The sequence below is a fragment of the Sphaeramia orbicularis genome, chromosome 8 (genome assembly GCF_902148855.1).
Source record: "Sphaeramia orbicularis chromosome 8, fSphaOr1.1, whole genome shotgun sequence".
Lineage (NCBI taxonomy): Eukaryota > Metazoa > Chordata > Actinopteri > Kurtiformes > Apogonidae > Sphaeramia > Sphaeramia orbicularis.
The window spans coordinates 52588809-52614730 of NC_043964.1; the positions used below are offsets into that span (position 1 = coordinate 52588809).

Here is a 25922-nt window from a genome sequence, read left to right on the forward strand (position 1 = left end):
CCAAACACGTTTTAAGACAAGTTCTGACAAAAAATAAGCAGATTTCACAGAGTAACTATCATGCACACTTGCCCCCTCCAGCATCTTTGCTCTCTTAAGTGAATGATTGAATCTCCTCTCGGTGTCCTCTAACCCTGGCTGGTCAGATGTCCTCTGGTCTGGCTCTGCGTCCGGGGTCAGGGACACTGGACCGGGCAGGAGAGGACGGAGCAGAGCCCCACCGGTGCAGAGCGCCGCTAATGAAGGGCCAGGCTGCTGCGAGGCCCCCGGGTTATCCAGACCGGCCTTTAATTGGTCTAATGAGATGCAGCGTGGCCTCTGTGAGGTCAGGTTTACTGCAGGACGGAGGCAGGACAGCTCAGGACAAAGCAGGGCCAGGAGAGGCCTGCTGCCGGGCATTATGGGTCAGGAAGACACTTTTGTTGTTCCATTGTCCAAGTCTGGCCTGTGTTTCTTAGGTTAAAGATATTGACAAGTGATGCAGAAACATGTTGCAGGAATTCAGAAGGGCTGAAATTATGTCGATGAAACATTCAATGCTGGTTGGAGAACAAAACTCTCAAGCCAAGGATTTATTGTAACAAAAAGCAATGCATTTTAATGTGCCAGAGATTTGATTATTTGGCTTGATTGTTTGGCACAAAGCTTATTTTTACCTCTATCATTTGTGGAAAATCAGGCAAGGTTGCCGGAATAAAAAGATTCTTGTAAGTGCCCTGTAATTTTAATTACACGTCCCTTTATTCTTTATTTTAGGTGCATTTTAGGGGATGTGGAGGTTCTTTTTTAGTAGACAACACAGCCTCCTGCTACCTGCTTTGTTAATGCTCTTTTCTGTTGATCAACTGATTATTTAGTTTTAGAGCGTTTGGTTTTAAAGAGCTTTGAAATTTGTTTGGGAAAACCATATTTGATATATTTAAGAACTCCCCAACAATTAAGATTTGTCTTTCCAACATTCTTATTTTAACCCTTTCATGCACGAATTATGACAACCATAGTCAAGATTTTTTTCTTTCTTCTTGTTTTTATCCCCCCTTAGGCATGAGAAAAAAAAGCAATCGAGTTTTTTTTTAATGAAGTTACAAAAATGTCCATGCGTTTAATTTTTGAAGTAAAGAAACGTGTTCAAAACCCAATATCAGAAAATGAGATAAAAACAAATGAAAAGATTTTAATCCTACTAATCTGATGTTTTCTCACATTTTAACATATTCTACTGCTAGTTATTACTCACTTCATGGAGGTAATATGCAAAAAAAAAACAAAAAAAAACAAACAAATGTTTGTCTCACAAATAATTGATTTACACTAAAACATGTTACTGCAGATCAGGTTTATCAAGAACAGCAAAGTTACAGTAATGGAATGAATTGCAGTTTATGGGATGATGTATAAGCGTCCACTGTGTTGGCTGATATGAACTAAAACAACAAAACCCATGAATATACAAGAGAACAGCTGGAGAATAGCTGTCCGCTGTAGTGACCACTATACATGAAAGGGTTAAAGGACCGGCCAAAATGTGTTTCTAGCTTTTAAATCTGACTTGTGTCTGTTTTTCTACATCTAAGTGACTAAAATATAAATCATAGGGGGATTTGATAACATAATTAATAATAATAATTTAAAAAGAAAAGCTTATAAAGAGGCTGTAGTATATTTTCTGAATGTGTGTCTTTTTATATTGTGTGTGTTAAATGCTGGACTCTTGTCTGCAGAATCAAATGGAGCTGAAAATGCAAAGGCAGTTCCAGACCCTTTTCTCTCCTCACTGAAAGAGTTAAGCTGAAGTTGGCAGCCAACTCCACAGTCTCGGTCAGACGTGCAGGGAATCGAAAAATACACGACTTGAAAATCATTTCTTTTGTCTTGTCATAGGACTGTTTAAAATCTGCTAAATTGCTGGCTCGCGGCTATATGGTGACGCAGAACGAATTTGGAAACGTGAAATAGACGCTCACGCGACGGAAAAGTGGCCTCAAACACATTTTAATGTTGAGGTTTATTCGGTTTATTCTGTCCCATAAACTCTGAAATTCATCTTTATATTTTAATACAAATTTATCTTTGAGACAGAAGAGAAAAAAAACAAAACAAAACTCTATATTTCCGCATCTTTAGCAATATCACTTAGGGCCTCGTTTGTTTGACAGTTTTTCTGCGCGTGCACGTGAGTTTAGGCTCTAATCTCGCGGGATTAATTGACTGCAGGTTTAGTAACGGTGTAGAAATAAATATGTCGCTTGTGGAAATGCCAGTCCGTTTTATTCTTTTCCAGCTTTTTTCATTTTCATGTCATTCCTGGCAGAGTCCCGTCGATGATGTCTGCACTCTTTAAACCATTCATATTTTAAGTGCCCTGTGAGAAGACAGACAGACAGACAGACAGAGACGAGGAAGTGATGGTGCATTTTTAATTGTTTTGGCTGAGTTTTTCGTCTTATTAACGGATTTGGATGAATTTTGAGGGAGTCAGCCAGAGAGACATGTTTGTAGAAAATAATCCATGACTCTAATTGTCGGTCTATTAGTGAAAAGGCGCGCGGGGAATGTTTGACAGTTTTATTATTCAGGCCTCAATATAGTGACGCAGCAGCTGCATCACGCGCACACCGGATACGGGTTTGACAGCTCGAGGCAAAGGTAAGGAGGCGCGCGCTCAGCTAATTTGATAGGTGAACAGGTAGGTGTCATTAGCTAGCTTATGGAAAAAAAAAAAAAAAATAGACAAAAACAAAGACAGCGTCGACTGCTAATTAATATTAAAACCGATTTGAAGCTAAAGGCCAAGCGCATTTGGCCTTAATTTAATTTCCAGGTAAGGAGATTAACCGACAGACACCTTCCGCGTCGGCTTTATGTCGGTTTGATAACCTAACAGACATGGAGGTAAATAAGCATAGCCTATATTTTTTTATGATACCGAGGATACAGGCCCAGCGTGTGGCACAGCAGATAAAGTAGACATGCAAATGTGGATCCTCTCACCCACGGAGAGTTTGTACACAGCAGGTTTTTGTTTTTTGTTTTTTTCCCCTACCAGATTAGGCACTTTGAGAGAATCTGCATAACAGTTAAAACTAGAAAATAAAGATGACTTTTTCTTTCTTTTTTTTTTTTTTTCTTAATTCAGTAACCAGCATAGCTAAGGAAAATGACTTAAACTCCCTTGTAGTGAAATTCCAGTGACATTTGAATGGTGGTTTATTTGCATTTTGGCATGGTCACCCCAGAGAGACTTGATTTTTCTTGAAAAGCAGACACACTGAGTCACATTGAAGTGCCAGTTATCGCCTCCTAAGATGTTTCTACTGCATATTTGACTCTGATGGTACCTTTCAGTCTCTCACACGCCACAATGGGAGCTGCCATTCCGCCGTTTTTGGTTTTTATTGGTTTCCTTTTGTTGCATTATCTACTCGTACATCAAACTTCAGCACCGGTCAATGACACACAAAGGGGCTGGGAATGAATGTGGAGATGTGTTGTTCTCTTCTGTCTTAACAGATGATGGGTGAGAGTCAGGATTTCATTAGGCCGTGTTGCCTTCATGGCTCTGAGATGAAGCTGAAATGAGCTGACATAATGAACAAGGGCAGCCGAGGCGTTTATGAGTAAGACGTGGTGGTCTGTTGGAGTGTCTGTCTGGATGATGCATTGCATAAAAGCCTTGGTCACTAGAGCAAAATCCTAAATTGTTATTAGAAGAGTGTAAATTTGTGCTTATTTTCATGAGAATAAACCCAAAATATTCAGCACAGTTTAACAGTATGCAAAAAATATATTGTTTTCTCTCTTTTTTGGCAGGTACAGTGGTAGTAGGAATGATAGGGTTTGCATTTTATTTTATGTGGAAAAAAATACACAAATGATGATATGATATGGGTTGGAGTCTGTGCCACACTAGAATATGATTTGTAGGTTGTGGCTTCTCTTTTGGTACCACATTGCTCCATTTGTCATGGTACATTGTGACACATTTCATCAAAGCCTGCAGCTCCTGCAAAATGCCTATGACTATTTTAATGATATTTAAATTCTTTCTGCTCTTAGTTGCAAAGCTGCTATTTCGTTGCTTTGATATCCTTTGAATTGTGAAGGAGCAGTTGAAATGATTTGCTCTTGTCTAATTTTTCATGTGTATGTTTCTTCATTCCCAGCGTATGATTTAGCAGCGCAGAGCTTTCAGACGAGCTGCTGAGGCTGTCTGCAGAGCAGGTGCATCCATGAATGACAGCCTTCTTGATGAGGCAACATGGCAGCCTCTCGCAGCAGCAGCGGCAGCCCGAATTGCATTGCTGAATCCCGCTGGGAGTTTGGGAAGCAAATTTGGAGTATTCGTGGGAAAGGCATTGCTGGTCAATACCACGAGGCTAATTCTGCAAGCGTTTCTGCCTTTAGCGTGTGCCTATGTGTGCCTCTAAATCATCTGGTCATTGATGTTTGTGTGCAGTCAGAGGAGTGTGGCTGCCCTGGGTTTGTTTCTCCCTCTTTGTTTGCTGTGGTAAACCCATGAGCAGCTGCCGGTGGTGGGGTCTGGAGGGATTCTGAAGCTGTGTGTCCTCTTCTTTGCCATCCTCTGCCAAGGTGGCATTATGCAAGCAGAGAGAGGGGTAGAGAGAGACCGAGAGGCGCAGAGGAGGGCGGGGGGATTGTGTGTGTGAGAGGAAGGACAGGGAGACGAGGCGACGGCGGCGGCCATAGTAAAGATGGAGGCAGGCTGAGGGCTGCTGGGATTGGTGCGGGAGAAGACTTGCTCCCCTGAACTTTGCCTCCGTGTCAGAGTGGAACTTGTCGATTTGGCAAATTGTGCAGCGTCGGACAAGGCTGCGCGCTCTCTTCCACTCCCACCTGCTCCCTCCTGCTCTCTCATTCACTCTCGTTTTCTCTCTCTCCTTCTCATTGCCACTAACACCCCACACCACCCCCACCCCCTCCTCACCCTCCCTCTTTCTCTTTTCCCTCCCTTTCAGCTCTTGAAGCTAACGCATTGGCTGGGCTACAGGCATCTTGTTGCCAAATAGGTGGGCCCTACTCGTGTTGGCAAAGGCTCAAGCAATGGTTAGGGAAAGAACGTGGAGAGGACGAGAGACGGCGAGCGAGAAACAGAAAGAGAAAGAGAGAGAGTTGGAGAGAAAAGGGGAAAAAAGAAGCAGCACTCGGCTTTGCCAGCGGTCGTATGCGCTCGTCCAACATTGATTCGGCTCTATTTTTTTCCCTGTTCTGTGCTCTGCTCTCCCCGGCCCCCCCATCTGTGTGTGTGTGTGTGTTTGTGTGTGTGTGTGTTTCTGAGTCTTGCGCCGGGCCCAGGGATCAGAACAGACACCACTACCAATTACACTTTGCCAAGGATTTTTTTTTTTTTTTCTCCAAGGTTCATTTTTTATTTTTTGGAAAGCACAAAGGACTGTTTATTTTATCTCTCCCTGTTGTTGAAGTTTTTTTCTCCCACAGTGCAATATTGTTAACATTTGTATTTTTACTTGACAGTTTTTTTTTTTTGTTTTTTGTTTTTTTCGCTACAAGTTTTTTCATTCTTTGTGTCATTTTGTGCTTTTGTCTAATGAGCTGTTGGCTGTGGTCCTGCTGCAGTGAAACGTGAATTTTCTCCTTCCTAAAAATCTGCAGTTTTTTTTTTTTTTTTTTTAAACTTTGGCCCGCTGTTTTTAGTGAGCAGCATATTCTGCTAATTATTTTTTTTTCTAAAACCCCCCAAGTTTTTTTCATCTGCTAATTCTCCTCACCCTGCCAAACCAGCACTTGCTTTACATTGGGGAGCGCGGGAGGAAACACACACAGGAAAAAAAAAAAAAAAAACTGGTGCAGGAGATTGTTTTTTTTTTTTTTTTTTTTTTTTTTTTTCACTTTAAACGCTGTGCCAAATTTATGATGAGAGTGCAAAATGGTAACTACCAGGCCGTCTGTCTTCCTCTTGCAGTGTGGTTTTCTGTGGTGATTTCTGTCTGCTTTCAGTTTGTTGTGGAAATGTGAGTCTGGTTGGAGCTCCCTTTTGCATGGTTTAGCACAGATAGGAAATGGTATGGCTGATCTTTTAGCTGCACATTTCAACAGTGGTCTTGTGGCGGCAAAGCTTGGCGGTGGTGAGCGACCGGTGTGTGGCAACCCTGGCACAGGAACGCTATGGCGAGATCTGGGCTTTGTTGCCCAGAGATATGTAGTGAAGGTATTATGGTACAGCAGAATAACTTCTCTTTTTCCAGCAGAAAACCGGGAACGCACCTCGGCACAGCTTCTCAGTTGCTTTAGCATGCGAATTTTGTATTTGTTGTGTGTGTTTTTAGTGTTCACTTGTGAAAAAAGGAGGCAATTGAACAGTTGGCATAGCTTTGCATCTTATATTTAAGATTATTGCTTTTTTAATTTTATTTTGTTATCCATAATTTTTTGCATTGATTTTTGAGAATTTCATTATGAAGTTTACATTTTAAAATAGTTATATATTTTTTCTTATTTTACAAATAACAATATAATCTACGTATTACTATTTTATGATATTTAATTGCCTCTTTTTAACTTTATTATATTTATTATACCATGTTACATTTATTGAATCATTTGCATGTTCACTATCAATATGAAAGTCTCACTTTAACAGGAGCCCATCAGTTTTAAGAGTAACCCCATCCCTTGTCTCTCTTTCATCAGGATGAATTTCATCCCTTCATTGAGGCCCTCCTCCCCCATGTCCGTGCCTTCTCATACACCTGGTTCAACCTGCAGGCCCGTAAACGCAAGTACTTCAAGAAGCACGAAAAGAGGATGACCAAGGATGAGGAGCGCGCCGTGAAGGACGAGCTGTTGGGTGAGAAGCCGGAGATCAAGCAGAAGTGGGCCTCGCGCCTGCTGGCCAAGCTCCGCAAGGACATCCGGCCGGAGTTCCGCGAGGACTTTGTGCTCACCATCACAGGGAAGAAGCCCCCCTGCTGCGTGCTGTCCAACCCCGACCAGAAGGGCAAGATCCGCCGCATCGACTGCCTCCGCCAAGCCGACAAGGTGTGGCGGCTGGACCTGGTGATGGTCATCCTGTTCAAGGGCAGCCCCCTGGAGAGCACAGACGGGGAGCGGCTGGTCAAGTCGCCCCAGTGCTCCAACCACGGCCTGTGTGTCCAGCCGCACCACATCGGAGTGACGGTCAAAGAGCTGGACCTCTACCTGGCCTACTTCGTCCACACACCAGGTATGTGTCATTTGCGTGTACTTATACACACGTTCAGGTCAGTGTGCGATGTGTCTGTCACTCTTAAACATGTGAATCACAGATTTGAGTGCCAGACCCTGCCCTTCACAAAGCTGAGCCAATGCCAGACTGCGATAAACACAACAAACATGGTCAGGACTAAGATAAGGACCGCATCTTCACATTTAACAGGACAGTCGGCACAGTGTCATCTTTAGCTCTGATGTCTAGATGTTTCTATCTGGTTCAAAGAGATTCTGAGAATTTGACAGCGAAGCTCAAAACCTGTGTTTACCTAGAGATATGTTTGCATTGGTACATTTGTTCAAGTATTTGTGTGCAAATTTGTCTAAATCCAAATGTGCATGTTTCCAGTGCCATGTGTAAACAAAAGCATCTGCAAACCTGTTTATCTGCGTGTGCATACGTGTGTGAGAAGCGCGTGCGTGTCGCGACTCGTCATGTGTGCGTAATCCATGTGTATGTTATTGTGTGATGTGTGTCTGTGGGTTCTTTTGTGTGTGTGGTGGTGGTCTGGAGAGCGCGGTGACAGCTGGCCCTATCCCAGGTTAGTTTAGGAGGCAGGGAGAGTCAGGCTGTCTGCAGCTTCAGCCTCCTCAGCCTTCGCGCTTCCTCCACCGGCACACACAGCAGTGGACACACTGCCTTGCCGACACACACACACACACTAGTGGACACACTGCCTTGCCGACACACACACACATCAGTGGACACACTGCCTTGCCGACAGACACACACACACACACACACACATCAGTGGACACACTGCCTTGCTGACACACACACACACCAGTGGACACACTGCCTTGCCGACACACACACACACACACACACACCCCAGTGGACCCACTGCCTTGCCGACACACAGGAGCTCTCCCTCAAACACAGCTCACTCTTGCTGTTCTTACCGTTCCATCCACTTGAAGGCAAAAAAAAAAAAGGACTCGCACACAAGTTGTTTCTGTTTATGACTCTGGCTCTGTTTGTTTATGACATGTTTTAGTTTTCCATAATCAGCACACGTGTTTCCTGCTGCGACCGTAAAGTTAAAATAGGCGGAGAAAATATTTTGCTGTAGACAAACCCGCGTGTGAGGGGAAATTATCCACACTGTGAAGCTGATTAGTTGGAATTTTCAGCTTTTTCAGATTCTGCAGTTGTTGAAAAATGCATGGATAGATTGCCAATTGATATTAATTAAAATGTAAGTAATACATGTATTTAATATATTTTAGTAAACGTCATTCATATGTTTGACCTTTCGCTTTGTGTCACTAGCAATCAGAAATGGAAACTTGATTATTAAGTTATTGAAACTACTTTTATTGATTTTGTTTAGTGTTTTGATTTATACTTTATTATGCTTTATTATAGCTATTTATTTGAGGCAATTAAGCAAGCTATTTTTGTATATTATAATGAAGAATTATGGAATTGATCTTTGCACAGCAGAACTCTGTTGAAATAACAGTTAAAAATTTTAATAAGATTTTTGTGGCATTCACAGCCTGTACAACCAGTGCAAATTTAAATAATAAATAACATCAAGTATTTGGGGTGTGAAGATGCTTAAAAATGTAGAGAATGTTCTTTACCTTTAATTCAAATAAAAACAGATACTAAAGGCCACGGCAGCATTCATCAGTAGATCCTTCAAATTTACTGGATGCTGTGCATTTAGTGTAATTTAGACTAAAAATTCAAGCCCAGTTAGATAATACTTGTTTATCTACTTTTACAGTTTTGCATAAATATTTTATAATTTTGATTGAATGTTTATAATTTTTCAAAATTCCTTTCCCTTTTTTACTCCCTTTCTGTAATATCCACTTTGTATGTTTCCATGGTTCAGGTGTTTGCAGGCAGAGTCAGGTGTAAACACTGAATGTTCTTCACAACACACACACACACACACACACACACACACACACACACACACACACACACACACACACACATACACAATACACACAGAGTTTCAGAGCCTCCTTCTGCCCTCTTGCCATTATCCTGGCTCTACAGTAAAGGCTCCTCTTACAGACAGACAGACTGGCATACAGTTACAGGGCCTTAATTCTTCTGGTTGGCAGGGAGGTGCAGCGTTCCTCTGTGACAGAGTACCCCATGCCAGGCTCCTTTCAGCTCAGTGTGTAACTCTGCTTGAGTTTTGCGGGGCCTCGGTGAGCGCCTCTTCCTGTTCCACAATGCTCCGTGGCGAACCGCGGCTCAGATTAGCTCCCAGCGCAGCCTGGTGCCCCTCGGAGTATCGGAGTAAAGCCGGAGTTTTTTTTTTTTTTTTTTAGCTGTGCCAGAATCCAGCAGCCACTCACCCCCACACAGACGCTACACTGTAGCCTTTATGAGTGTGTATGTGTACAAGACATTTATCATAGTTTTATATAAATCTCTTTCAAATATTGTTCTTTTTCAAAGTGGAAAAAGCGTTTTGTTTTCCCTGCCTGTGTTTGTGTCCAATGAGCTGAATGCATTTGCAGGCAGGTTTGGAGTTAGTTTGCCGTTGTCAGAGAGTTTATTCTTCTGATCCTTCTCAGCTTTTCCACAGCAGAGTCAGCCCGTGCAGCACCTTGCATGCGTGGCTACAATGGAAAAGGCAAAACATTAGGCAATTACTCGTATAACATAAAACAAAACCTCTGCCTCAGCTCTGATTTTGAGGCGGCTGGCTGGGGTTAACCAGAGTTTACAGAGGACAGGCAGACAGTGGCTCCATTCTAACCTTTGGGGTGGCAGCGTTACAGTTTTATTCTTAGCTCCCCATTCCAGGGTGTCTGTGTCTTGCGGAAGCTATCAGTTGCCAGTTGCCTGATGATTGGACCGTAGCCGCCTAACCCGCCTGTCCCTGCCGCGGCGTTTCAGTTCTCTTGTCCCACTGATGTCACTGTCGCCAGCTGCAGGGGGGGGCTCTCTGCTTTCAAGCAGCGTGATTGACAGAACAGGAGATACACCCCCCTCCCCTCCTTCTAACCCCTTCTGTCTCTGCTTCCCTGCAGTACAGTATGTGTCTCTGCTTTTGTCCAATTATAGACTTTGGGCCTTGCAGGCGGGGCCATGAGAGCAGGCTAGCTGGGACAGATCAAAGCGGCTTCAGCAGGGCAGAGTTCCACTCTCATCTGCACTCCTGCTCCACAGCTGCAGCACAAGGTCCCACCAATGAAAAAAGAAGCCCATCATTTCCTTTTGACAAATACCTGGCTTTGTACTGAGCGTGATATAATTGTCGCGGACTGATGAGAGTCAACCCCAGAAGTGGTCATTTTCTCCTCTTTGCATCTGATGATGATAATGCTAATAGTTCTGGGATGTGGAGGAAGTGAGAGATAGATACGCGGGCGGGGGGAGTGTCTGATCTCATCTTTGATCACATGCCTGTCGAAGCTAAAGTCTGGATCACCAGTTGGGCGCTGACCACCTTAGAGACCCGGTTTGGGTCATGTTTTTTCAAGCGACACGTTCCATATTTGTCAGTCTGACGAATCAGCGCAGCTCCAGCATTAGTCATGTTTGGAGCTGAAGACACCTCATATGGCTTTCATTACTTGTGCCGTTATGATAAAAAGATGTTTCTGAGAGTGCAGCGTCCATATCTGCTCTGTGCTGCAGACAGACAGAGCAGAGAGGTGCTGAGCCAACTGTGGGTAACACTTTATATCAAGGCATGCACATTAACCCTTTAGTGGCTGATTATTAGCTTACATGTACGCGAGGCCTGCACACTATATCATTTCAGTATTGTCCATGCAGTGTGCACATGTGCAATAGTCACATCATTGGATTTGCAGTGTCAGCGTCTGGCTGCAGAAGGGATAATGTTGACAAAATACATGTGCTTTGTCCACATTATTTTTGTGGCGTTAACCAGTGCATTAAACAATCTAATTACCCTTGAAAATCGCTTTAGAAGAGTAGGTACAGTGCGCACCTGCTTATGTGTTTGTTGTGTTGGAACCAGCTGCAGAGTTTTAATGTTCAAGAAAGGATGGCTCACACTTAAAGTATTTTTGATATCATCCTCTGTGCAGATTTAATCTCCTGCAAAATAATTCTAGTCATTCTATATTAATTAATTCCTCTTGGATAGAACTGTTCGAGTCATGGGTCAAACAATCATTTGTCAAGAACCTATTCTGTAGGATCACACTCTGCAGTTACTAAGTCATTATCTACCATCTATTGTCTCATATTGATGGGTAAGGAAGTTGTTTTACATGAATATATAAAGTCTTAATATTCTTTTTATATTTTAATATTCTTTTTTTTTTTTTTCATTATAGGGCTTAGAAGATAATTTAAGAATAATCACTCTGTCTTAACTCCCATTTAATATGGTCTATGACAAAGCACCAAATTACAAGAGCTAATAGTACTGAAATAACTCGGAATTAAATTACATTTTAGTTCAGAATATGGGAGTGAATTCTTGCTCAGGACTAATTCACTTGTTGTCTGACATATACTGATTAATTGTTGAATATGGTAAGGTTGCAATTCATATGCAATACATTTATTATCAATAGGCAATAATGGGGAGAACTGTGAGTAATGGCCTTGCAGTTGTAGAATATGGTCATTCAGAGTAAAGCATTAAGAGCTTTACAAGAACTAGAGCCATTATACCACTAGTATGTATCTAGTTAATGTCAATATGTGTACCTTAATATAAAATGCTGCCCAGCTGTGTTTCTCCTGCTGCTGGTTGTAACTGTGGGCCTGAGAGATGTTCATTTACCCATCAGTGTGTCGTCCTAACATTACAAATGACTCACAGAGTATCTTTTAATAGAGGCGAACAAAGAGAGGAATCAACAGGGAGGCAGGCGGCCAGACTGAGACTTAACGCCTCTTCACGTCACACTAATCCATCAAACACATCTTATCTGCTTTGCCCAATATCCTGAGCTTCAAAAGGAGGCAGCGTTATCAGATGCAGTTACATAATGAAGAAGCAGGCCAGAGTGGTTGTGCATTGTGGAAGTGTTTTATCAGAATAAGACAAAGCAGATTGTAGCAGCAGTAACATTAGTTCTGCTGTCCTGTCATTCACTCAGTCGCTAAGTGGTGCGCACGAGAAGAAAGACGGAATAGTAATGATTAAAAGGGGAAAAAATGGACCGTTCTTCCCCTCTTTTCCTTGGCTGAGTCGTGTGTTGTGCAGAGTAGAAAATCTTTGGACGGCGTGAAAGAATTGTGCTCCAGTGTTCTGGCACCGGACTGTAACCCGGGCCGACAGAGAAACAGAGGAGTGTCGGCGCCGAGGGAGTGTGAAAAACACCGCTGCTCCGACGCATTCAACGGAAACTTTCTTACTCGTTGTTGTCATTCGAAATAATGCACCCAATAAAAACTTCAGCTATAGCGAAAACTAAAGAAAATCAAATAAATCCAAATAAAACCAGCCATGGCAGGACAGTGTCAGCAGTGCCGGGGCCTCCGACGGCCCAGTGTTGGCCTGTTTTCAGATCCCCCAGTTTTTCCACTTGCTTTTTGCAGTGTGTTTCTATGTGTGTGTTATAGTCGCAGTGAGAGTGAGAGGAAGAGTGGAGTGTGTGGAGTGTAAGGAATCGCTGGTAAACAGATTATTCCAGTATGATAGGGCTTCCATGGAACTCAGTGAAAGCATACCCACCGTTCAGAATCACACCGATCTCTGTCCTCCTTTTACCGATTTCTCCCACAACTTTCCTCACACACTTTTAGGCCTGACAGCTGAGCGGCTGTATGGGCTTGGTAACAGGCCAACCTGCTTCATATTCACTGTAATTATCCAGTTTAGTGAATAACACTGGAAAACATACACAAAAGACTGAGTATATGATTGAATTAAGTTTAATTTAGAAACAGAGGTCAGGTCTTAGCTTTGCAAATAGAAAAATTCCTTGTACCAGAAAGTGCTTATTGTGGGCAACATGGATTAGCTTTATTTCCTAATTTCACTGTACAGTGATTTTTAATTATTTGTATAATTAAAGCTAATAAATAAATGTTATGGTGTCTCTTTGTAATTTAGTTTCAAGTTAGTTCTTTTTTTTATTCTGCTGCAGGATTTTCGTACTCCATTAGCAAATGATAGTTGACATTTACCAAACAGAACAGAAATCTAATTATTTTAACTTACTTAGTCAAATGCATACTAAGTAAATTAATGCAATAAAATAAACGGGGCATTCAGTCCTTGAAAAAGGGGTTATCTGTTGTATTTTTTTATTGTATTCCTTTTGTAATTTTTTAACACGAACAAAAATGAGCGCACACTTTGAGTCTGTGTGTTATTTTTGGTCCCTAACACCATCCCTTTTCTGTGTGTGAATTTGCATGAGCAGTCCTGTGTTTTTGTCTGTAAAGGCGCCAGGCCTGAAATCTGTCTGTCCCCTAAAAACCATACGTAGACCCACACGGGGGGGGTGGGGGGGTTGGCCGAGGGGCAAAGAGGAGAGGTGAGGGGTTAAAAAAGAGGAGAGGAAGGCGAAGTGGAGAGGGTACCATCTTTTTCTCCTTCTTCTTCTTCTCCTGTTTTGGCTGGGCTGGTTCCCAGCAGGCGGATTCTGATCGGTTCCCTCGGTCCAGTGGAGCACGGCGCGGGGACGCTGCCCTGTAATTGGGACAGCTCTTTCCATACGGAAAACGGGACCGGAACACTGCCGACTACACCCTCCCCTTCACATATCTCGCGCGTTTCTTGTTTTTATTTAAAACTCAGAAACGCTTTTTCAGAGCAATTATACGCAAACAAAATCCTCTTAAATACAAACGAAATCCTTGAAATGAATACTAATAATGAATAGATGAATAAATATTGTCTTCAATTTTTCCTCTGCCGTATTTATTCTGTCATTTAGTGGTAATAAATGTCAGTCATTGCTGTTAGGATGATATTGAGCACTGATATAAAGTAAAGAGAAAAGCGTAGAATAAAGATGATGCAAAATGCCATGGTGAAAACAAAGGGAGAGGGAGGGCAGATATTCAGGCTGGTGGGGCTGGTTGGCAGCGTTTGGCACCCAAAGCTGCAGCTCTGTTTAGAAGGTGCCAGCTTTTCAAACCGACACACAGCCTCTGCCAACTTCTCTCCTTCTGATCCTTTCTTTCTCCTCTCATTTTAACATTTTTCCCCCATATCCTTGTTTTGGGTTAACACTTCTTCCCCTCTGCGCGTCCCCTTACGCCCCCTACCAACACCTCTCTCCTGTATGGATGCTTTCTCGCAGCAGGCGGGGGCCGGGAAAAGAGGCAAGCTTTCAAACTTATTTTTTTTGTGTGTGTGTGTAATAAAATAGCTATCGCGTTACCAGACATTTTCCCTGTTTTTTTTTTTTTTTTTTTTCCTCCCCCTTCTCTAAAATATGTTCCACCGGCTTTTGCGGAGCGAATATTCAGTGTGATGGTGCTGCTGCCGTGAATTCAGGTCCAAAACAAAATGGAGGATCAAGCATGGCTCCTCACCAATGAGACGAGAGTAGAAATCACACGTGGAAAACAAATGTTACAGGCAAATTCTGAATGGTTTCTCTCTTTTTTTAAAAAATATTTTCCTTTGGCGTATTCTTGCTGAAGGCAGAGCAGCAGAAAGGATTAAGCAGTGATGAATTTAAAGGAAGTGAAGAGTCCAGACAGAGACACCAGGGCCCGACGAGGACTGTGGTGCTGTGAGTGATGGGAGAAAGCATTAAACTGTGGGTGTGGGGGTGGATGGAATTACTCAATAATGATCAGAAAATTAGAGCCATTATTGAGGGAGAGTAAACAGGCCTCTCTAAGTGTGAAAGGCCCCTATTCAGCCAGGACCAGGAGCAGGACTCCTTTCTTCCTTTTCATGGATCCACCCATGGCCTCAAGAGCCCCGCTTTTGTTCCCTGAAATAACAGAGTGAATATATGGGGTCGCAGGGGTGGGGGTCCTGGTCCTGGCATTAAACTCAGTGTGCAAAGAAGCGATTGACCATAATGCGCAATCCATAAATGTATGTTTCCACATCTTTTTGCACTATTTTCACTTTCTTTTTAAGGCCAATGTTGCTGTGGGGTTTTTTTTGTTTGTTTGTTTTTTTTCATTCTCATAGCTTTTAATTTGAAAACTAGACTAACTTTGCTAATTAACTTCTCTGCCAGAAGTTCAGAAACCCTGGCACCATGTGTGTTAGTGTTTCTAAGTGTCTGCAAGTGCACCTGGGTGCCTCTTTTCCTTTTTTTCCCTTCTCTATCGTCACTTGAGCACGCAGCATTTGTTTCCTGTCTCCTGCATCCTGAGAGGCGACAGTTGAGGGAAGGTGGGTGTAAACAAGGCGCTAATGCGATGACTTCCATGTTTGCTGGCGCAAAATATTCTAATTAATGGGAAAAGGATAAATAAACTCGTCTCCTAGCAGCTGAACATCAAATGCAGCGTTTAAGAAGGGACAAAGAATTGAAGAGAGGGGATTTAGACTTTGAACGAGGGAGAATAAAAGAGACAGTTTTTTTTACTTACATCATTTTGGACAGTGCTCTTCACGGCTCTGCTCTCACATTAGCAGATTTGGCGATAATAACGGCAATAATACTGTTTTCTGCAGCTGTTTAATGATGATGCAGTCATGTTTCTGTGCTTTTTTTCTGTTCTTTGTGTGTTTTATCAGTCCAACACACTGTCTTTGGACTCCTTCCATATACATACCTTCACGTATCACTTAAATTTCAACACATTTATATCTCATCATCCTCCACTCAGGTAATTTTCTGAAGACACTCAAGGCCAGGGCTCCCGCTTAGAAGAAGAAGAAGATAAAAAAAAAAAAATCACCTGACACGTTCACTCAAATTCTCCGTCTGTTTGCTTTTCATTCGGACGGCCAGCTCCATTTCACAGGCATAATTTTGGATGGTAACGTTCTCATTATACCCGTCAACTGTCAGTGCTCAAGTCTCTCGTCTATAATTTCAGACTCATTTGAATTCTTATTGGCAGCTTGGATGCATAAATTTCATAAAAGATAGCAAAACAATGTGTTTTTTTTTCCCTTTCTTTCCCTGGTGAGCGGTAAGAATGTGGAGGAGATTAGGGGGAAAGAAGTTTATGGAATTGTGCTGTTTGTTTGGATTTATTTATCAGAGTAACACGTGTCCTAAATTTAGTTTTCAGAAATTCTATGTGTTTACACCACAACTTTAACCCATAAAGACCCAAACATCCACTGGCGACCAAAAGCATCTACTAATCTAAAATATTTAACAACTATCAATCCACTAAACCTATCAATGCATATAAATGATGCAGTTTCTCAGCTTTAAATCATAATCAGATATGACCCATTTGGGCGTTCAGAGGCTCCGTAGTTACTGTGGAAACACAGTCATCTTCTACAACATTAATTAACCAGTAAAACACATTAAGTTGGATCAATGACAGTGGATGGATACACTGAGTTTATGTTCAATTAATGATATATTTGCTGAAAAAAAAAAAAAAATTTCTTCAGTTTTCTCTGTTTTGATATAATAACCTTTGAATTAACTGAGTTTTCATGAACATCTAAATTAAATACATGAAATTAAATAGATGAAAATACTTGATTTTCAGTGAAAAATGCAGAGGATAATATTATAATAAAAGATGATAAATCACTAAAGAAAGGTTAAATAGAGAGAAAAAATTATTTGGGAACTGACACAAAAGTAGCACCGAGTTGTTATGGGTTAAAAAAAGAAAAAGGTTAAACCTTAGCAACGAATCGTAGCGCAGTAACACACTCTAGACATAAATGACCCTACACCCTCTGTGCATTGGATGGCTGTCCAGAAATGCACATGAATAGAGTTGCCATGGTCACGTAGCTTTTTTTTTTTTTTTTTTCCTGTCTACCTTTTCTGGGTGATTTCCAGGCAGTGTCAGTGACTGGCCTGGTTGGCACGCTGAGCCGCCATGCCGTGCTGGGCCGTTTCCGTGGCAGTCCAGTCCACCGTGTGGGCAACCAGCGCAAAAAGCTCTGCCAGAGGAATGCACTCAGATCACTTTCACTCTATAGAGGGCATCCCCCGCAAACGGAGAGCAGATATCTATACAGCTGAGCAGGAGTGTACACAAACACACATCATATACAAGAAGCTGCTAAATAGTTCTGTCAGACACCCAGAAATCATCTCTGCTCCTTTGAGAGCACAGCCATGAGATGAGTATTTCTTGGCATTATGATATACAGTTGCTGGATGTATGAAACACTTGTCACTGGATGAGGACCAAGTGAGACATATGAAAATGTCAAAATGTAATTTGGGAGCAGATTTTTCCCTTCACACATCTTATTCAGTCCACAGGGTTTACACGTGACTTTTATCCTTCAAGTGCCATTTGCGATGGATGTAATCAGATATAATGTGTGATTACAAAAAGGAAATGAGCCTGTGATCTAGAAGGCCCTGCAAGCAGACTGAAAGGTTTAAGGCGGAACAGTCAAATATGGAGCTCCATCCCTGCATGTACCTATGTGTTGTTTTTTTCGTTTTTCATGAAGGAATGATTGGTTGTTGCTGTCTTTTCATCTATCCTTAACCCAGTGGTTTTCAACCCTTTTTGGCTCGTGACCCCATTTTAACGTCACAGATTTCTGCCGACCCCAGGCATAATTTGTTTTTGATCATATAATAGTTTGCTATACTATGTTGCAAATAAACATTCATTTTAGAGGACATTTAGTCTATATAATGTATATTATTATGGACAGAGGCAGTAAATCCAGGTGTAGATTACTGCACAAAGGGAGATTTGGATTTTCCTTGGTCAGGATAGGTACAGTCAGTCCAGCTTGGATTTACAAGGCTGACAATTAATACTGAACAAACAGCAACTCAAACTATGAATTATGAAAGAGCTGCAGCATCTGAAATTGACCACAATGAACATTTGACAATAAACAGAACCACAGTGCTTCAGTTTCAGCTTCACAGTCTGTCTTTTATGTATTGGGATCATCTCTCTCAACTCACCATATATGTTTTATTAGTAATTTTTTTTTTTATCAATTACTAGAAATTTCAGGTGACCCCAAGGTTGAAAAACACTGCCTTAACGTGACAACATCAGATCTTTGATGTTGAACATTACACCAACTTCCAGTGTTTAAAAGGTTGCTTTTGAAATGCAAAGGGTTACAGGTTACTAGTAATGTAACTCATCATATATGAATACTTTCTTCTTTTGTTTGAAACAATTCCTGTTCAGTCTGGGTTTAATCTCATCCGTTTTTGTTTGTTTTGTCTTCGTACCAATTTCTTGCCTGTGTCTGCACCATATGGAAAAATGCAAAGTGCTGGAAATGTCAAAAAATATTTAATCTTGTCATTTAATTGCATAACACAATAACATGCAACTACTCCCCCCAACTCTCTGAAGTTGCATACTAGCTGTTACATTTAAGCCGTCTGACTTATCTTTCAAAAACATAAGCCTGCATCCCGTCCCTTCCTTTTCCAGTTTTTTTTTTATGCAGTCTGCTTTTTCTTTGAAAGATTAAGCCGACCTCCCCTGTGGCTTTCTGGAAGTCCACAGAAGTTTGTGAAGTAGTGGGTTAGGTGTTTGTGGATGCATGAGTCTGTGCATATGCTCATGTGCGCTATAGAAGCAAGCTGAGCGACAACAAACACCGCCTGCAGAAGCACATATGAGCGTCCTCTCTGGACCTCTGACCCCACCCCCACCCCCCCAGCACCTGAACCCCTGTCACACCTGATGCCTGCGGACCTTGTATGTACACGTGAAGGCAAACTCCTGCATTTGTAAGTGAATGTACACATAAAATGAGACACAATTTTCATTGATATGATCCAGCTGTCCTGGACTCTGGAATTGCAGAGGGGAAAACCAGGCCCCAACCCAGGTCCCCCTCACTGGTGCTGGACTTGGCATAGAGTGTAAAGTTCTAAAACCTTATGATTTCCCTCCTTGAAACTTACAAATAATTTAATGATGACGTGAAATTGGGGGTTTGTGGGATCTGGGTGTTATAATGACACCAATTACAAGTGCTGGAAGTAACACACCAGAGAATAATACACTACAGTGTAATGCAACACACTGCAAACTGTACGTCATACAGTGAGTACAAAACATCAGTGACAAGTACAGAGTGTTTATGAGTGACTAGGTACGTGTAATAGAGCCTTTAAATTACATTAAATTACAAAATTACTGAGGAAAAACATTTAAATGTATTACAGTTTTTAATCAAAATCTCTGTGATTGATTACAAAGGGGTTAAATCTAAATATATGCTTGTGGTAAAAAGGTTTAATATACAGTAGAACACAACCCACCATGCCAAGGCTGTAGGGCATACTGTTGGACAAGAACACGCTGTGGTGAGGGAAAGTCGTCAGTATTTTCCTTTTGAAATCAACAAAGGGCTATCCCATCAATCAACTGATCAGTCATCAAACTTAGCTGGAGAGCTTTGTTCACTTTCAAACACACCTTGAAAAGTAATCAAATGTTAAGAATCACATTAAAGATGCAATTAGTTACATCTCTACCAGGAATGCAAATAATCTGCACCCTATTACATTCACAACACTGCGTACCACAGATTACTGTTCAACATACTGATAAAATGTCCAGGACAGTTTGATTTGTTTTCTTGTCCACACTTTTCCACAGCAGCACGTTATTAATGTGATGATCTGTGCGTTAGTGAGAATTTTCAAGTACTGTACAAGTTAGTTTTCCTAGTAACTGATTACTTTGAATATCGTTATCCTCATATCATAACTGCCTCAACTCATACACAAATAGACAAAAGTATGTGGACACGTTGAATTCAGTTGTTTCTTTTCTAACAAGGGTCTGGGATACAAAACAATAATCACTAATGCTATAATTTAGTTTTATATTGGTATATCAGTTTGAGGCATTTTGGAAGCAAAGATAACAATTTAAACCAGAGATGTTTTTTTTCTTGCTTTGTATTGAACGGATCACTGTTATTTATTTATTAAGTGGGGACTGTGGATGAAAATTAGCACTGACGCTAACTCCGGCATAATTACATGTTTATACTGAAATGGAATGTATAAATGTGTTCAATAATGTGCACTGCCCTGCCTAAATAAAGATATAATTATAATAATAATAATAATAATAATAATAATAACAACAACAACTTAATTTCTCTCAACATTTATTTAGTTTTTTTTATCCATGACTATGATTTTAAATGTTCTACCTCTAAATTTATAACATATTTTTCCTGCTCTGACTGTAAATAATAATTTTCTACCACAGCTAACCATCTACTTTCTTCACATCTGACTGAGGAAGAAAAATCTACCATTAAACTTGAAGGAAGTATTGATGTTTCTAAACTACATGGATATAAATATTGGGACATATGTCTACAGCTGTAAGATGTTCTGATATATTTATCCCAATATAAAACTATGTTCTGACATTAGTCATTATTGTTTTGTATCTCAGACCCCTGTTAGAAAAGAAACACCTGAATTCACCATGCCCCAATTCTTTTGTCCATTGGTGTATGAGTTAGGTAATTATGCCATGAGGCTAACGATATGTTGTATTCAGTACTTCAGTTACTTTTGAACTAGTAACATTACTTATTTTGAGTAACTTGCACAACAGTGCTTCTTAGTGGCCCTTTTCCCTCCGCCTGGTCTCCTTTTAAATGCAGCGTTGGAGCTGACCTTCTGTTATTTGCCCTTTGTGCGGTAACATTTGATTGGTGTATTAGACCACCCTGCTCCTGAGCCCTACTTGAGTTTCCATTCTTCTCCCGCTTAGCTTTAATGTGAGGCTCTCCTCCAGCAGCCCAAACATACAGGCCCACAGCACACACACAGCCACAACCAACGTAAAGACAGAGCAGAGAAGCAGCGAGGCGCAGTCCCTCCGACCATGTTCCGCTTCAGTGGAATGGTGATAGAGAAGGTAATCCAAGCCTGGCTGTTTATTTTAAGAGCTGATGATCTAGAGATGGCCATTAAAAGCAGAGGGCAAACACTTTCGGAGCAGTAAATCTGAATGGAGGAGAGGAGTCGGTTAGCGTGGGCGCTTCCCACCGTCCCCCTCTCTCTCTCTCTCTCTTTCCCTTTCTTTTTGGTGTCTCTACTTCCATGCAGAGAAAAAAAAATACTTGAGATGACAGTGAATTAGAGCAATCTGGCCTTCATTCTGCGGTTAGATTTTTATCTGCGGTTTTGGCCCTGCAAGCATCTCAGATCCCTGCTTTTGTGTGTTCTTCTCTGCCTGCTCTTTTATTGTTGTTTCTGTTCTTTTCATCTGAGTTTACTTTTCCCTTCTGGCCTGGCTGTAAAATGCACCCTAACCAGATAGCGCTCACACCAAAAGCCATCAGGAACGGTCACATTATCCCCCATTTACCTCGGCCCAGGGTCCACCTAAACACACGGGCTAATGTGATTACTCCAAGGCCAACTTTTCTGTTTTTGATACATACTAAGAGGTTTTTAGTTTACCTCTCGTGGACTGAGAGGGTTTGTCTTTGGGCATGGTTTCAAACTACATGATCTTGGCAGCTACATAGGGAAATCCTTAAGATAAGAGCCACATTTATCCCAGTAAACTAAAGATGACTTACACAGTGGGCTGCTGTTTCACAAGTGTGCACCAATCACCTCAGAATACACTGTTTACCCTGCATGAGTTAGCAACACTTTAACCCATAAACACCCAGTGCTGCTTTTGTGACAGTTCCTAAATTAATTTTTCTCTCTATTTAACCTTTTACTTAAGTGATTTATTACCATTTATTATATTATCCTCTTTATTTAGTATTGGTCACTGTAAATCATATATTTTACTACATTTAATTTCCTATACTTTATTCAGATGTTCATGAAAACTCAGTTGATTCAAAAGTTATTACATCAAAACAGAGAAAACTGAACAAAAAGGGACGTTTTCAGCAAAGACATCATTAACTGAACACAAAGCCATTGTGTCCATCCACTGTCATTGATCCAACTCCATGGATTTTACTGGTGAATCAATATTGTAGAAGATGACAGTGTTTCTACGGTAACTACGGAGCCTCTGAATGTCCAAATGGGTCATATCTGATGACAAACTGTATTTTACACCATTTATTTACATGTATTGATAAGATTAGTGGATCAACAGGTATTAAACACTATAAATCTGTGGATTATTTTAGTTTATGATGGATGTTTAGGTCTTTAAGGGTTAAATGCACAACAATGCTATTAAATGTACAATTGGAACTTTTGCTTTCATACAAAATAAGACAACTCCCCCCTAAAGTAAACAAAAAATGTAAAAAATCAGCTATTTACATGGAAGTAATGTGTAATGTTTACATTGATTATAATCTGCAAAAGCCACCAAACTACTAATAAAAATGAGATTTATTGAGAGTATCACTTTCCTTTAAACACAACCACATGTAAATTCCAAGAAAAATTGGCTCTTTCAGCAAAATATGCAGTTAACTGAACATAAACCCAGTATGTCCATCCACTGTCATTGATCCAACTCTATAGGTTTTAGTGGTGAATCAATGTTGTAGAAGATGACAGTGTTTCCACGGTAACTACGGAGCCTCTGAATGTCCAAGTTGGTCATATCTGATGACCATGAAAAGATGAATAACTGTATTTTACACCAATTATTGACATGTATTGACAGCATTAATGGATCAACAGGTATTAAACAGTTTAGATCAGTAGATGGTTTTGGTCGATGGTGGGTGCTTGGGTCTTTATGGGTTAACACACTAAACAGTCTTTGATTAATTTACACTCAAGAGATAATTCATACATATAAGACCAGACACTGCACATCATTATGTCCCTGCCAAATATTTTCTCTCACTGTTGATTGATGCTGATTGAAACTGTCTTTTTGGCACTGTAAAACATTTTTCTTCACTTTTTCACAGTGCTACGCCGAAGCCATCGTCCCAGTGAGACATATTCGATATGTTACCCATAACCCAACGTCAGAAAAAAAAAAACTGTGGTTTCCCCTACTTCTTGTGTCTCACCCATCTCCTTTCTGTTGGGCTTTAGATGTGTGATGAAGTAATCCTGACATATTTTATATCCTAATGCAAAACAAACACAGCCAAATTACACACATTCTTCCCCCATACTGATTCGTGGAAGTTGTTAACCAAATAAAGCTCCTTTTTCTCTCTTTCCATCTCACTTGCGCGCTCTCAGTGGATCTGTCCTGGCTAGACCTCTTAACTGAAATAGCCTCGAGCACAGAGCCTCTTTTGTGGTCAGGCTTTCTGGGTTTTTTTTTTTTTTTTCAGCTACAAGGTGTTTGTGAAAAAGAACAGGATTTTCTCTCCTGGGCTCGGGTCCTTCCATTGCTGCTGCCTGTCTGCTCCGGTAAACAGCCATGTCCTACACACACTGTCTATCACCCACAGGAGTGAAACTTTTGCTGATTTTTATTTTTGGAAATGCTCAGGTTTTACTTGGAATATATCTCAACAGTTTCTTGGCGCCCTTCATCATACACTTTTTTGCTAAACCTTTTCTCTTTATGTTGATGAACCAGTTGCCCTGCATGTATGAGCCAACTGCACCAGATGTGTCCATGACGTTTAGTTTGAGGAAATGTGCCTGAATGCCAGCCTCTGGGCCTGTCTTTGAATTAGCATGCTAGGCTAGCACTCGATCCTTCTCAACATAACATTAGTTTGGACAGGACGTCGAGATCACATTCTTTTAGATGGGAAACATTGTAAAAACAAGTGAACTGTTAGAATTAGAGACTTTTGGCACTACGTATGTACACTAGCTTGTATCATTATCCTTATATAGAAACAATGAAAGGTAACTAGCTTTACATAAACTAAAACTGCTGTTTTCCTTGTTGATAGAAATATTAAAAACACACAATAAAAAACAGTGTCAATTTAACTCTTAGAGAGTTGAATTTAACTAAAAATCAGTGTAAAATTTACTCTATGGCCAGTGTCAAATTTTCAGAGTTAATTCTACTCAATTCAGCGTCAGCTCCTCCACTTATGCTAATGTCAGCTGACATAATGTTAGTATAACCAGCATTCTGTAGTTGTCACTGTTGACCAACATGAACTGCCACAATATGTACCTTAGCATCCTAATTTGTACTTTTTATTAGTTTTTTGCTTTTACTTTCACAGTAGTCACTTTTCCATTGGACATCTGTGCAGAACTCTACCGATATATACTAAATGTTGAAAAAAACAGAACTGGATAATGTCGTTTTTTTCATTAAATCACAAATGCGATGATTTGTTTATTTATTATCACAAGAAGTCATTCCATAAACATGGCAACGAACGTATACATCTTGTTGATTTACCGATATATTCATTATTATTATTATTATTATATATTACCCCTCTATCTCCTACTAAATTAAAAAATGATTGGGTTTCTTTGTGTGTCCCCACATACCGTGCCATGTTTCCTTTAAAACTCTTCTTCTTCGCTTATTGTAGCATCCATCAACATCCATTTTTTTTATTCATGTGACTGTAGCTGTGGAAAAAGCTCTTTCCATTGCAGTTTTGCATCATATACCAGTTTTTTTACACCCGAAAACCACCTCTTGCGAGCGCAAAAAACTTCTCAGCGAAAAATGAGATTTTTGGCAAAATTGTCCTCTTCCATTAGGCAGATTATTAGCGCAAGTTGTATTCGCACAGTTTGAGGGTCAATGGAAAAGCGACTCATGAGACATAAATGGAACCGAGTTATTGTGAATGTTAATTATTTCACCTGGATTTTTCCTCCTACTGCCCCACACTGAAACAGGAGGTAATGGGTCTGATTGCGGTCAGCGATGATGAGTAACATCATACAACCAATAGTACAGATGGTGATAACTGCATTTAGGATGACACTTTGTATTCATGTTCAGTTTGCACAATGAAAACAAATATGTGTGGAAATTGGGGGGAAAAAAGAAAAGAAAAGAATATCTTTTTAAACCCCCTAAGTCTAAAAGTCTTAGATGAGACTAAAACATGCCTTCAGTTTTTACAGGAAACCAACGTAAATGCCCCGTCATTTATGAAATGGCAACAAAACACGACCATGCATGAACATCCATTTTACATCTACCTTATGTTGAAGCACATTTATCAGTTTTACATGACATTAAGCTAATAATGAATCAAACATCGAGGGACAGGAGCTCAAGAAATATTAATTACTTTCTGAGTGTTTGCCCCTGTTGTTTCAATCAAATGGGAAGTTAAATTATGAAACTACTACTTAATTACACCAGCTGCTTTTCAGAATCAATCATCTCATTATATTTGCATAAAACACACCAAAATTATCTTTTCTTTTTTTCTTTTTTTTTTTTTTTTTTTTTTAAATTTGGTTAAGTTTGTCATGTATTGGCATGGAAATGTAAGTTTTTTTTCCAGAGAGTTGATTATCTAAGCTAAAAATCTAGTCTTATGATTTAATTAGTTTCCACTTTATAGATCGGTGACACATGATGGATGTTTTAAAAGCTGTGGCTGCATTACTGTCACTTTCCTCCAATGATGTCTTACTCTACATCCTCGCACGTTAAATCAGTACTTCAGAGGACAGCATGGTAAGTTTATTTTATAGCCTATTAGTAAATCCATACAGTGTAGATTAGACTTTAAACAGTAAAGTATAGACATACTTCTGTTGTTAGAAAGAATGGAGAGCCCACTCCAAAT

The 25922-nt window shown here is 40.6% G+C and overlaps 1 protein-coding gene across 10 annotated transcripts in view; it reads left to right on the forward strand.

The window, feature by feature from the left end:
• nfixb (nuclear factor I/Xb) overlaps window positions 1-25922 on the forward strand; it is a 217686-nt gene that overhangs the window by 70133 nt on the left and 121631 nt on the right. For 6 of the 10 annotated variants that reach the window (XM_030141290.1, XM_030141292.1, XM_030141293.1 and 3 more), the window contains one exon: window positions 6670-7201. In XM_030141290.1, the coding sequence (XP_029997150.1) occupies window positions 6670-7201 (532 nt within the window). Of the gene's footprint in view, window positions 1-6028; window positions 6188-6669; window positions 7202-25922 lie in introns of those variants that run through there. The other 4 variants (XM_030141297.1, XM_030141291.1, XM_030141294.1 and 1 more) reach the window with 1 other exon arrangement.